At 35.3% G+C, this 14467-nt stretch overlaps 1 protein-coding gene across 5 annotated transcripts in view; it reads left to right on the top strand.

The window, feature by feature from the left end:
- Nucleotides 1-14467, top strand: part of VRK1 (VRK serine/threonine kinase 1) — a 173710-nt gene that overhangs the window by 42055 nt on the left and 117188 nt on the right. For all 5 annotated transcript variants that reach the window (XM_021007345.2, XM_078150422.1, XM_021007344.2 and 2 more), the window contains 2 exons: nt 8008-8172; nt 11506-11561. In XM_021007345.2, coding sequence (XP_020863004.1) covers nt 8013-8172; nt 11506-11561 — 216 coding nt within the window. In that variant the 5' untranslated portion in view covers nt 8008-8012. The remainder of the gene's footprint in view (nt 1-8007; nt 8173-11505; nt 11562-14467) is intronic.

The raw sequence follows: 14467 nt of genomic DNA, 5'->3' as shown, positions 1-14467 counted from the left end.
TGAGGGATAGGAACTATTGATTTCGAATGTCAGTATCAACTTGAGATAGACCTGTGATGTTACTGATGCTGATATAACTCATTTATACACATGTATACCTCTTTGTAGTAACCCATTTAATGATACTATGAAGCTCTTGTCCATATCATCCCATAAGTCTTCTGTGGAGGGAGGGAGTTCCAAACAGTGGTGCTGGGGCCTTCGTCTAAATCTTTTGATGTTATGTGGGTACTTAGGGAACATATTGGCTGTACCTTAGTTATCCTGTATTGTCCCTACCTTATTGGCTCACTTTTATTTCCCCAGCTTTACGCTTTGCTGATAATTTAATTGCAGTTTTTTTGTTGGGTATATATGCTGGAGCTAGTTTGTGACCAAATGTGCCTCTCCATTGCTCATTAGGTGGCCTGCAACTTTAATTCTTTGGAAACTGTGGCATTATATGACTTGTCACCACTATACAGCACCACTGGAAGAATATTGTTATTTAAAAGATGAGTCCTTTGCTTCAGGGAGAAGTTTGAGGTCATTAATAGCATCATTCAATTTCCCAAATATAATTCAGCCCATTCTCTTCCTTCTTCTGTTTGGTTTTTCACTTAGCTCATTGTCTGTAGGTAGTTTTTCTGTAAGATATATGTATTGATCCAACTTCATGTCATAGTCTGGATGATAGGTATTCTTCATCCACTTGACTTTTCTGTTTGGATGGTTAGGCCAAATTCTTTTAAGTGATTATGGTACTCATTTAGGAGACTGCAATATTCCAGGGCTTGAAGCTCTCAGCCCTATGTTATCTGCAGACAGGAGAACCTAGAAAACCTTACTATCTATATACCTCTTCCATTTGCATAGTATTCCATATATCCTCCATGACTGATACAGTCACTGTTGGCAAGCATGTTTTTTACCTCATTTGATATTAAGAAGATTGAATAGTATTATCTGTTACATCTTTCAAGGAATCTTATGATACATGTACACACACATGTTTGTGTGTATATGTGTGAAGTACTCCACATATTCTCTCTCTACATATTTCCTGCCCCTTCTGCACCCTTTTCTCTCTTTATTTTCTCTTTGGGGATACTGATTTCCCCATCCCTGGAGGTCATTAAGTAGAAGCTGAATAATTCTCAGGGAAATTGTAAAGGGGATTAATTCTCAAGAATGTATAGAACTAGATGTCCTTTAGGACTCATTTCAACTTTATGTTTCTGACAGTTAAGTCTAATTGCCTTTGTTTTGGTTTTGAGTGTGGAGGGAGTCCTCAGGGGCTAAGAATTGCATTAACCCAGCGGAAGATTTCCTGAGGGGGAATTCTGGAAATAGATCTGAGCTTAGAGTTATGACAGCAGACTGGAAGATTCTGTTCTAGAATCCCCCCCAGAGTCAGAGGAGTCCAGAGGAGGAACCCAGAATAATAAGATAATTATGAATTTAAGAGATGGAAGGGACATTTAGAAGTCATCTAGTACAAACTCTTCAATTTATAGATGAAGAAACTGAGGTCGAGAGAACTTAGGTGACCTGCTCAAGATCACACAGCTAGTTGGCATCTGACTCCAGATCATTTGACTCCAAATCTAGTGATCATGATCTGGGGACAGAATTGGCATAGAAAGTGCAGAATTAGCAGTTATTTTGAGAGTGGATATCAATGAAAATAAGGGGTCAAGGGTCATGAGAGAGGGTAGGGCACATGCATAGGATGTTTTAGGACTATAGATTTAGAGCTAGAAAGGGAATTTAAGAGTTAAAAACATCTGCATAGATTGTCACAGGATTGCAGAATCACAGATTTGCAGCTACAAAGTGACCTGGGAGGTTATACGGTCCAACCCTGACATTTTATAGATGAGGAAATTGAGGTCTAAAGAATTATGTGAATGATAGTGTCCATATTTCATCCAGAATCCTCTGACTCTAAATCCATTGCTTTTCCTATTGAATCACTTGGGGATTGGCAGCCTTTAACAAATAGGGTGTTTCTCTTTCTGGTGTTTCAGAGATTCAGATGCTGATTTTCATGAGGGATAAATGTTGATATGATGATCCTTGAAGTGCTGTGATGGTGCTGGTGGTGTTACACCCAGGGCTGTTTTCAAGTGGCGTGTGTGTGTGTTTGTGTGTGTGTGCATGTGCACGTGCATACATGTATGCATGTGAGTATGTGCATTTGTGCATATGTATATGCATGGCAGGATTGAAGGCTGAATGAATGAAATTCTAATCCTGAAGTTTTGGGAACTGATCTTAAGAAGTTGAGGAGAGGCAGAGCCAAGATGGCAGAGTGAAAGCAGTAACTTGCTTGAGCTCTCCCCCATACCCCTCCAAATACTCACAACAAATGGCTCTAAACAAATTCTGAAGCAGCAGAACCTACAAAAAGACAGAGTGAAACAAATTTCCAGCCCAAGACAACCTGGATGATTGATCAGATAGGTGTATGGTGCCGGGCTGGGAGTGGAGCTCAGCACGGCGCCGCAGCAAACCTCTAGCAGGCCTCAGAGGACTCAATTGGGGGGCAGCTGTGGAGGTTTCCAGACTTCTCAATCCACGAATGCCAAAGACAACTTAGAAGGTCAGTGGGAAAAGTCTGTTTCTACGGTGCTGAGACAGGAAGGTGGGGTCTCAGCTCCATTCCCCAAGAGCGTGGCCCTGGGTGGGGCAGCTGCTTCCCGAGCTTCTGGCCCACAGACTGAGGGGGAATCCAGTGGCTAATCAGAGAGGGACTGCAGGGATCTCTTTGCCAGTGCTGAGGCAGGAATCTCTTGCTTTGCCCGTGTGTGGATCTGGGTCACAGTTCTGGGTGACAGTGCTGGGGTGACGAGGAATGCTGGAGTGGTGGAGCTTGTAGTGGCTATGGAGAGGAGCCCCTCCTCACAGTTACAGGACAGAAAGGAATACTTGTGGTCACAGGCCAGGAAAGGAGTAAACACCTCGCCCCTTGTCATACCACCTTGGAAGAACTGAAAATTTACAGGTCCCTACAAGTATTTCTGAAAACAGCTGTACAAACCCCCGAAGCTTGGGACAGTACATTCTCCACATTGGAAGCAGACTCTTACCTTAACAAAGAGTTTAAAACTCAAGTAATTGGCTGGGATCATGAGCAAGCAGCACAAAAAGAGTCAGACTATATTATCTTACTTTGGTGAAAAAGAAGATCAAAATATACAACCAGAAGAAGACAACAAAGTCAAAGCTCCTACATCCAAAGCCTCCAAGAAAAATATGAATCAGTCCCAGGCCTTGGAAGAGCTCAAAAGGGATTTTGAGAAGCAAGTAAGGGAAGTAGAGGAAAAACTGGGAAGAGAAATGAGAGTGATGCAAGAAAATCATGAAAAACAAGTCAACAGCTTGCTAAAGGAGACCCAAAAAAATACTGAAGAAAATAACACTTTAAAAAATAGCCTAACCCAAATGGCAAAAGAGGTCCAAAAAGCCAATGAGGAAAAATGCCCTAAAAAGAAAAATTGGCCAAATGGAAAAGGAAGTCCAAAAGATTACTGAAAAAATACTTCCTTAAAAATTAGAATAGAGCAGTTGGAAGCTAGTGACTTTATGAGAAGTCAAGACACTGTAAAACAAATCCAAAAGAATGAAAAATCAGAAAACAATGTGAAATATCTCATTGGAAAAACAACTGACCTGGAAAATAGATCCATGAGAGAGAATTTAAAAATTATTGGACTATCTGAAAGCCATGATCAAAAAAAGAGTCTAGACATCATCTTTCAAGAAATTATCAAGGAAAACTGCCCTGATGGTATTAGAACCAGAGGGCAAAATAGAAATTGAAAGAATCCACAGATCTCCTCCTGAAAGAGATCCCCAAAGGAAAACTCCTAGGAATATTATAGCCAAATTCCAGAGTTCCCAGGTCAAGGAGAAAATATTACAAGCTGCCAGAAGGAAACAGTTCAAGTACTGTGGAAACACAATCAGTATAACACAAGATTTAGCAACTTCTACATTAAAGGACCTTGGGGCATGGAATATAATATTCCAGAGGGCAAAGGAGATAGGATTACAACCAAGAGTCACCTACCCAGCAAAACTTGAGTATAATCCTTCAGGGGAAAATGGTCATTCAGTGATATAGAGGACTTTCAGAAGAAAAAAAAAAAGAAAAAAAAAAGTTGAGGGCATGGCCATGGAATAGGTACAGATGAATCAGGGTTGGATGAGGGTCAACTATGTGTTGAACACAGAACTGAGCATATTCAGTAATAAAAAAAGATAACTGGAACTTATCTACTCTCAGTAATCGTTTCAAAGGTGACAGTGACTTTGTTACTGGACATATTCTTTGACAAACACACCCCTTTCCTAGTTTTTATATTATGCTGATTGTTACTTTTAAAAGCACCAGTGATTTAAATATTCAGCAGAGTGACAAGAGACGACAGTCATTCTTTAGGACTATTTTAGGAAAGAAATAAAGTTGTTCCAAACCATCATTAATCACAACAATCAATTTCAATTATCTGGCTACATGACGAAAACTGAAAACAAAGACAAACAGCTTAATTTAGAGAAGAAAAATTTATAGTTAAAAAACATAGGGCTTATGTTGTAGACCAGAAATTGAGTAGAAAATTAGAATTGTTTCATATAAAACTCAAGTATTCCTGTCATTCCTTTGGCAGGAAATTCCAGAAAAATACAAAAGATATTCTAATCACTTTGCTGAGTTCTAGAGAAGACAAAAAACATTTTAAAGTAATTTGAAAATGCCTTAACTTACAATGAATTCCTATTAGTCAGTCAGGAGAGTGATTCTTGAAAATTTGATGAGGTAGTGCAGCATAGGACATAAATGTATCAACTTCGATATATGAAATCTGTATTTTATTTTAAGGTAAACTATTACATTGTTTTGAAGTATTTGGTTTAAAAGCTATTTAACATTTTCTGAGTGTTGAACCTCCCATTCCTGTTTGGAAATGTAAGATCAGCATAGGGACCGGACCTATGATTTCACTAGAATAACAGGAACTCATTGGTAAGGAAACTCTTCTACCAGTGCAGACCAACACCTTCTCTGCCATTAAAAATCTTAGAGAATTGCTTGTAGTACTGAATGGTTGAGTGACTCACCCAATGTCATACCACCAATATGTACAAGTGAATGTGAATAGAAAATGATAGTGTACTAGAAGAAATGGATTTTATGAATAAAGAGAAACATGGAAAGACTTACCTGAAATGATGCAAAGTAAGCAAAGCTAGAAAAACTTTATGTACAATCACTATAACAATGTAAATGGAAAGAACAACAGTAAACAACTGAAAATTGTTACAAAATTGCAAACAAGCTTGGCCCCCAAAAAGAGGCTAAGACATCTAACCCCAACTTCTTTGCGGAGGTGAACACTGCATATAATGTTACATTCTTTTTTTTTTTGATTGGTTTGCTAAATTTTCTCATCTTTTTAATCTTTTCTTCATTTTTAAAATTCTTTTTTTTTTTTTAAAGAAATGACCTTCTGGGATAGGGAAGTGGGGAGATGGAGGGATGCAGAACGAAATGTAGGCAATGGGAAAAAGAAGGGATACAAAAAATTTTTAAAGATAATCAGTACAAAAAAAATTTTTAAAAGGAAGTTTAACAAAATTATGTTGTAGACGGTACCTAAAGTGGTTATTTGATGAAAAATAAATTTTTAAGAGATTAGGCAATTCAAGTTACTTCACTAATATGTCTGTTCTATTTTTTAAGGGAAATATAATCATTTGCATTTATTTTAGATGTTTCTCTTTCACTAAAAATAAAAAATAAAAACACATGAAGACACACAACATGCTGGTCCCATTGGATGTATATTACTTTTTAATTATTCTGTAACAGCAATATTGCTATAGCTGCAGTGCATTAATATTTTCCTTTATTAACATTCAAAAGTTTATAGCATAGAACTTTTCAAAATAGAGGTAAAATACCTTATTATAATTTCTCTCTAATAATTTTCTTTTAAAATTTGAGTTACGTTTGTCATGAGAGGTAGTGTTACATAGTAGAGTGCTGACCTCAAAACCAGGGAGATCTTGGTTCAAATGACACCTTTCATATACGTAAATATTTTTTACTGATATCTTAAAAAACTTTTTATATCCTTTATTTTTTGCAATGATTGCATTTCCTTTTGCAATTCTGCATATTTCTGCTTTCCATTCCAGAAATCCATCTCTTTTTTTAATTAATTTTTTAAATTAAAAAATTTTTTTTGAAGTCCATCTCTTTTAAAAAAGAATTTAAAAAACAAAGTGAAAAAAAGGTTGAGAAAACAATTTAGCAAAATCTATCAAACAGAAAAATATCTGACATTTTTATTTTTGGTTTCAATCATCTCTTTAGTTCCTGAACTGAAGCTTTGTGTCACAGCTAGGTTCCACCCCTATTGCACTTTTGGGTGGGTTGGTAGGCTTTTCTTTTCTTTTCTTTTCTTTTCTTTCCTTTCCTTTCCTTTCCTTTCCTTTCCTTTTCTTTTCTTTTCTTTTCTTTTCTTTTCTTTTCTTTTCTTTTCTTTTCTTTTCTTTTCTTCTCTTCTCTTCTCTTCTCTTCTCTTCTCTTCTCTTCTCTTCTCTTCTCTTCTCTTCTCTTCTCTTCTCTTCTCTTCTCTTCTCTTTCTTTTCTTTTCTTTTCTCTTCTTTTGGGCTAGGCAATGGGGTTAAGTGACTTGCCCAGGGTAACACAGCTAGTGTCAAGTATCTGAGGTCAAATTTGAACTCAGGTCCTTCTGACTCCAGGGTCCATGCTCTATCCACTGTGCCACCTTGCTGCCCCTGTTAAGCATTTCTTGGTCTCACTCAGTCTCCTTGATGCTAGTACTGACCTTGACCTCTCAGAATTTGACTCCCCAGCCTCCAGCCTAGATCTTTAGATCTTTGCTATTCATAGTACTGAATCTTTATGACTCTCTGGCATCTCAGCATAGAATATTAGGGGTATCAAGAGGCTTGAGTTGTTACAATCATACTAAGGCACCAAGCTACTTGCTGTTATTCCCAGAAACTGGTATTTTCTTCCTCTACTCTTGTTGTCTCAGGATAAAGAATCTTCTATGCTATACATGTCTTACCTCTGGTCATATTGTTCCTTGATGTGATTGCAAGGACCCCTTTTCATATTGTCTGTGGACTTTGGCCTGGTTGTAGTTTTGTGGTGAGAGGTGTCACTAACTATAGTTCCTTATGGGATTTCTTGATAATTTTCAGTCTTTTGTGAATTTCAGGGTTTTTTCTAGGTCCCATACTTAATTAGTGTAGACCCAGAACTAGAGCTGCTTTCTCAACTTACTAATCTAATATCTTTCTAGTACACCATAAAACCACACTAACTGGATTCTGAGCTGAACTTCAGTGTTAAAAAAATGAAATTATCTTTAAAAAAAAGACAGGAAACATTAAGAAAGTGTGGCATGACCATTTTTTTTATTCATGAAAAGAAATGAATTGCCACAGTTTTTTTATGCATCTCCATTGTGATCAGTTCACAGCATAGAATTGTTTTTGTAATTCTTTTTTTTTTTAAATTCAAAGTATATATTCTAAGTATATATCAAGATATATACTTAGTCACAGATATCTTTTCCTTTGTAAAACTTTATTGTATTGCTGTTAGTTGTTTACAGACTATTTTGCCAAAAGCAACAATTTTAACTAATAAAAGATTATCATACTACAGTGCATAAAATATTGAATTAATAGAGATAAATATGAATGAATTAAAAACATCATTATTACCTATTTTCTTGAAAGTAACTGAATAGATCGATTGTTTTAGTTGTGTTTTTCTTCTAGGGCCTAAAACTGAACTATCTAGGTTCCAAGCTAGTATTGTAATCCAGTATTAAATAACTTCCATTTTGAAATCTTAGGGATAGTAGAAACTTTCTTTAACAACACATTTTGTTGCCTGGAAACATTTACTAAGAGAATGAATTTGAGCCCATTTAGACGATTAAAAGATAATTTAACAGACTTTGTTTTGTCTTTTAGTGAAAATGCCTCGTGTGAAAACATCACAATCTGCAAAAAAAGGTCCAGCACGGAGAAGGCTAGCAGAACAGTTTTCAGTAGGGGAAGTTTTAATTGACCTGACCAAAAAGGAATGGAAAGTAGGACAACCCATTGGCCAAGGTGGTTTTGGATGCATATATCTTGGTAAGTTTATGGTCTCAAATATATAAATATGTGTGTATGTTTGTACATATGCATGCATACATAGGTACACATACATACACATCCTAAATAATTTTTTTCCTTATCAATTGGTATTCCAGAAAGTGGAGCCGTTACAGAATATGGCAAACAACTGTGAGTTTACATTGAAATAGGTGTCTCTACAGTGGAGACTGTTTAATTCATTGAGATATAAAAGTTTTTCTGTGCTATTTTGTCGTCTGTGAGATCAGTGACTTCAGGGTAAACATAATCTTACAGTATGATTGGTATCATATAAAGAAAACAAAGAAGTGATATAATTAAAAGCAGTGAAGTGTGGAGATGGTCTAATGTTTTTTAAGGATCCTGAAGAGACCTCTTGTGGAACCCTTGGACTCTGCGGATTAAAAACTTTTTTTAAAATGTTCTTAATCCGATTGCTTCAAATATTGTCTGCTTTACCAAGGGTATTTGGTAGTAATAATGACATTAATACTTCTTTTTGTACACAAAATGCTTTCCTCACAGCCAATGAGGTAGGTAGTGCAAGTCAGTCAACAAGCATTTACTAAGAGACTATATATAAGTCATTCCCAAAATAAATGATAAATGGTAAATGGTGGGCAGTTTTCAGATGAAGAAATTAAAGCTATCTATAGTCATATGGAAAAATGCTCTAAATCACTGTTGTTTGGAGAAATACAAATCAAAACAACTCTGAGGTACTACATCACACCTATCAGATTGGGTTACATGACAAAACAGGAAAATGATAAATGTTGGAGAAGATGTGGGAAAATTGGAACGTTAATGCATTGTTGGTGGAGTTGTGAACTGATCCAACCATTTTGGAGAGCAATTTGGAACTGTGCCCAAAGGGCTATAAAAATGTGCATACCCTTTGACCCAGAATAAAGCACTTCTAGGGCTGCATCCCAAAGACATCATACAAATGGGAAAAGGACCCACATATACAAAAATATTTATAGCAGCTGTTTCTGTGGTGGCAAAGAATTGGAAATTGAGGGGATGCCCATCAATTGGAGAGTGATTGAACAAGTTGTAGTATATTAATGTAATGAACTACTATTGTAATATAAGAAATGATGAGCAGGTGGACTTCAGAAAAACCTGGAAAGACTTACATGGACTGATGCTGAGTGAAGTGAGCAGAACCAGAAGAACATTGTTCACAGTGACAGCCACATTGTGCGATTATTAACTTTGATAGACTTAGCTCTTCTCAGCAATGCAAGGATCTAGGAAGCCTCCAAAAGTCTCATGATGGAAAATGCTTTCCATATCCAGAGAAAGAACTATGGAGTTGGAATGCAGATTGAAGCATACTATATGCTTTTTTCCCCTCTTCTCTTCTGTTTTGTTTTGTTTCTTCTTTCTTGTGGTTCCTCCTATTGGTTCTAATTCTTCTTTACGACATGACTAATGTGAAAATATGTTTAATAGGAATGTATATGTAGAGCCTATATCAGATTGCACGCCATTTTGGGGAGGGAAGAGGAGAAAATTTAAAACTCAAAAGCTTATGAAAGTGAATGTTGAAAACTATCAATAAATTAATATAAAAAAAGAGACTGTATTCTAAGCACTCTGCTAAACTCTAAAGATAAGAAGACAAAATTGAAACAATCCCTAACCTCAAAAAGCTTTTATTTAATCGGGGAAGAAATGGAGGAGAGGTATAAAAGTATAGCTAGTGGTAATGGTTGAATCTAGTGAGCAGTTTCAGATGAGTGATGGATTCAGAAGCTGGATTGCAGAGGGTTAAGAAAAGAGTTGAAAGGAGAGAAGTGAAGGCAGTAAGTGCAGATGGCTTTTTCAAGGAGTTTGGCTGAGAAAAGGATTAGGAATATAGGTCCCTAATGGGCATGGTAGGATATTTCTCTTCCTGATTTTCCTCTTAACATAATCTGAATTTTCTACAGACTTTAAGAACTTGATTAGTACCTTCATATAAGAAATGTCTGATTTTCCCCTAATCAACTTAGTAGTTACCAATTTTGTGTCTGCTTTGAAGGGGGCAAAGATACCCCCAGTTGATCTATCTAGCTCTTTGAAAGAGGAACATGATTCAAGAAGAATTTTCAACAACTTGATTCCATATGAAGGTTTAATGAGGACAAAGACATATCAGCCAGGTAGATTTGCTTTAATTGTCTTCACAAGGGTTAGGATAAATGATATGTCTCCTGCAAGAGGATATTTGCTCTGAAGCAGGGGTTCCTGTTTTTTGTCATGGACCCCATTGTAAGTAAGGTGAAGTGTGTGTGGACTTCTCAGAATAATGCTTTCAAATGCATAATGTACATTGAATTACAAAGGAGACCAATTATATTGAACTACAGTTATCAAAATATGAAAAAAAAAAACCCTCCTGGACCCCAGGTTAGAAAGCCCTACTCTAAAGATAGTATTGCCCCTTTCAATTTTATTTAGGTAATATTGGCCTGAGTAGAGTCAAATCAGTAAACTGAAAGTTAGGAGGTTGTACTTTTCCTAGTTTGTTACCTTTGTCACATCAGGTGACCTCTGTTCATGCTAGCTCTTTTGTAATATTTGTCATCTGAAAGGATGTAAAATATTTTAATGTTTAGACGTACTATGAAATATTTTAGAAATCTAGAGTCAGTTCTAGATAAACATTTCTTCAACCTTAGTTAATGAGCCTGGAGGGGGAGATATGATTCTACAAAATTCATTCTTGGGTACTTTTTTCTCATGCCCCTCTCCCTCAGCCAAGTTTGTATTATCACTTTGTGCAAGTATTTCAACTTCATATTGTCTGTCTTTTATAAACTAAATCCTTTGTGTGTGTGTGTGTGTGTGTGTGTGTGTGTGTTTTGTTTTTTAAAATCTGACCATGTTTTCTTCATCACTTAAACACTATCTAAGTGACATGTTTCCTGGGGCTATGCCTTAAGGAGCTCAGACCTCTCCCATCTGTCCATTTCAACCATCTTTGGGACTAAAAAGCTCCCTCTTTGGTGTGGAGAGTGAATGATACAGTCTTCTTTGGACTGTTACTTCTTAAATGATGGAAAGTGTTTGCTTATATGTCATATGGGTAGTCTTACTATTATTATTATTACTCTTTCGAAGGCTATTTCTATAAGAAATAAAATGACAGAGACTTTTCCTAAAATTTCTGTAGTTGACAGGAGAAGAGAATTTAAGATTTGGAATAAGCATCTTGAAGTATTTGATTTTGAAAGAGGGATAAAGTTATATAGACCTTAATGTGTATCTGTTAATAGCATCTTCTATTAAAGGTTATACCTTTTATTCTGATATGATATATTTAATTTTTTTTAACAGCTGATACTAATTCTTCAAAGTCGGTTGGCAGAGATGCCCCTTGTGTTATAAAAGTGGTAAGAAAATATTTTAATTGATTTATTCTTTTCTGGTCATTTAGTAATTGATATGTTTTGTGAAATAGTTTTAAATAAATTGGAATTAATTTAACTATAAAATTATATATTGAGTAGTATGTATCATAAATGTCTCCTGAGATAAAAAATAGACCTTTATAGTTTTAAGTAACAAATTTCAAAAGTCTCTCCCACCTCTTAAATTAGATTACTGCCATTAAAAAGTCTTAAGCCTAAGATGAAAGGAATGTAGTTAGTATATTAGAAATTGTTAGTTCTTTTTCCTTTAGCCCTTTGCAAAAGAAGAGAAGCTCTTTTAAATTTAGTTCAACAAAGCGGAAACAATGAAAAAATTTGGATTAGAACTTTATCATATTTCATGTTGTATATGCTTATTATCTTCCTTATTCTTTTTCTTTTTAGTGCCTCTCTCAAAGACTTTTAAAAAATTTGGTAGATTTATTTAATTTATAATTATTATGGCCTCATTAAATCGTTTTTGGGATGACTATGTGGAAATAATTTGCTTTTGATAACTATTAGCATTTTTAGTAGGTTTTGAATGCATTCAGAGAACATTTTGAACTGCCAGTAATGTATTTTACCCACTAAAATCTAAATTAAATTTTGTTAACTGTTATTTGATACTTACTTAATTCTCAACATTTGCAAGCCTATGGTTGTGAAAGCTTTCCCTGTTTCTCACCCTTCTATTTATGTAAAGAATAGCCTGATTTATAGAAACATTGACTCTCAGATTTGTAAAGGAACTCAGAAGCTATCTAATCCAAACTGTACTTGAAAAGGACTCCCATTTCACTTCTGACAAACAGTTGTTCAGCATTCACTTGAAGACCTTTAGTGATGGGAAATACCTATATCAAAGTGCCTATTTCACTTTTGAATTTCTCTAATTAGGAAGTTTTTTCTTAGATCAAACCAGAAGCTGCATCTTTGACCCTTTCGCCCGCTGCTTCTAGTTCCATCCTGGGGATGAGTAAAAAAAGTGATCTCTTCCATATGTTAGATTTTTTTTATCAATTGAAAATAGTTATCATTGTTCCCTTAATCTTTGTATGACATGTTCAGTAGTCCTCCACCCTCCTGTATGTGCGCTAGTTTGTTTATGTCTTTATAATGTGGCAGAATGAGAATGATTTAAGATGCATGTCAACTAAATTTTTTAAAAGAACCAATTCAAATTAAAACAGGATAGTTATTTTAGCAAGCTAACATCCTTTTCATAACCATATATCTGTTTAACTTTGCAGGGGAAAAAGATTGGTGTTGCTGAATTTTATAGCTAAACTCCTTTTTGGTGTGATTTTAAAAATGATCACAAACCAGTTAATTTCCAAGTTTTAAACAGACAATATTTACTTCACAATATTTCACTGATGAAACTGACCCTTATTCTAAAATAGACTCTGATACCTGCTGTTCATTTAACTCGGTTTTTGTTACTCCCAACTCTGCTTATCGTATATGACTCCTTTCAACCTAACAAGCCCTAGAATCTATCTCCTACATTATAAATAGGAGTCAATGAAAACATATCAATAAAATGATTTTATTTTGCAGCTGATTTTGCTGGGATACAAATATTCCATATATTTAAAAACACATGTTATCACTTGTAGATTGGTGTCTTTGAAAGCAGGTGCCATATCTTTCATCTCTGTTTCTTCTTAGTACTTAGTACAGACCTACATTGTACATAGTACTAAATACATTTCTTATTTACTATCAGAACATAGAAAGACCATGTGAATTAGGGAAATGAAGCTCACTACACTTTAGATGTACGAAGTTACAGAATTCCATTCTTTAAAGAATTGGTTCTGTGTTAGCATACTGCTTTGTTTCATGAATGTGCTGAAAAACGTACCTGTGATAATGATTGTGAAAGCTGCTTTTTCAAGAAGTAATCCTAGTACTGAATATCTTATGGCCTCTTCATACAAGTGGTCTTCATAAATATATGCCATCATAAAAAAAATGTCTATTCACACATAAACAGATCAGTTTTTCTGAAACAAGCATAAAATATCTGGAGGTACACATGTCTGTTTCCAAATAAGTAGGAAGTGGTTCTTCTGGTATGTCAGTAGCTTTGCCTATGAAAGTTGAATTGCTTTGGAGAGAAAAAAATTCTTGCTTTAGCAGACTTCTTGAAAAATTTTCAAATATCTAATAAAATTGGTATGGTATTTTGTATACTATTTTTATTTGTAGTTTGATTAGGAATTGGGTATTAAAGAATTGTCGTAATCAATGATGAACTCAGATGGTTATATTCCCCTAACCATGAAGTGTTTTCAATCAGAGATTAGTTCTTCTGTCAAGAGGATTTCCTGCTTTGTGTGGAAGATTGGACTAAGACTAAGGTCTTTGTCAGCCCAAGATTCCATAAAATGCCTTGAAGATCATTTTATTTTAACAAGAATATATGAGTAGGTGTTAGTTGTCTTGGGTAATCTGAGTAAATAGGAGGAGGTGAGTACTGTGAGGAAAGGCAGCAAGTTTTTTTTTTATCCTAACATTAGATAAAACTTCTGACTTTGTTAACTTTGACTTTAGCAGAGGAATATGAGTATAAGTTGGAGCTATTTATAAAATGTCCATTTCTTACTGAAATTCTATTGAGATTAACGGGTGTGTCTCTCAGTTTAAATAAGACCAGGGAAAGTTTTATGAAGGGGATATAAATAGGCACATTACAACAAATGTTTATCCAGCCTGTGAGGTACATAGTTTAGATAAGACTAGGTCCCTACCTTTAGGGGGTATCTCATAGAGGGACAAAATACTAACTTAGATTATCAGATAGGATATGCAATGTTATATGATAAATGCTTTATGTAGTAGTTTATGATGAACTCTTTACTTTATGGAAATACCAAACA

The sequence above is a fragment of the Phascolarctos cinereus genome, unplaced genomic scaffold (genome assembly GCF_003287225.1).
Source record: "Phascolarctos cinereus isolate Bilbo 61053 unplaced genomic scaffold, phaCin_HiC Scaffold_2;HRSCAF=192, whole genome shotgun sequence".
Classification (NCBI taxonomy): domain Eukaryota; kingdom Metazoa; phylum Chordata; class Mammalia; order Diprotodontia; family Phascolarctidae; genus Phascolarctos; species Phascolarctos cinereus.
Note: the sequence above shows the minus strand (reverse complement) of the source record. Positions and strands in the feature narration are given on the sequence as shown.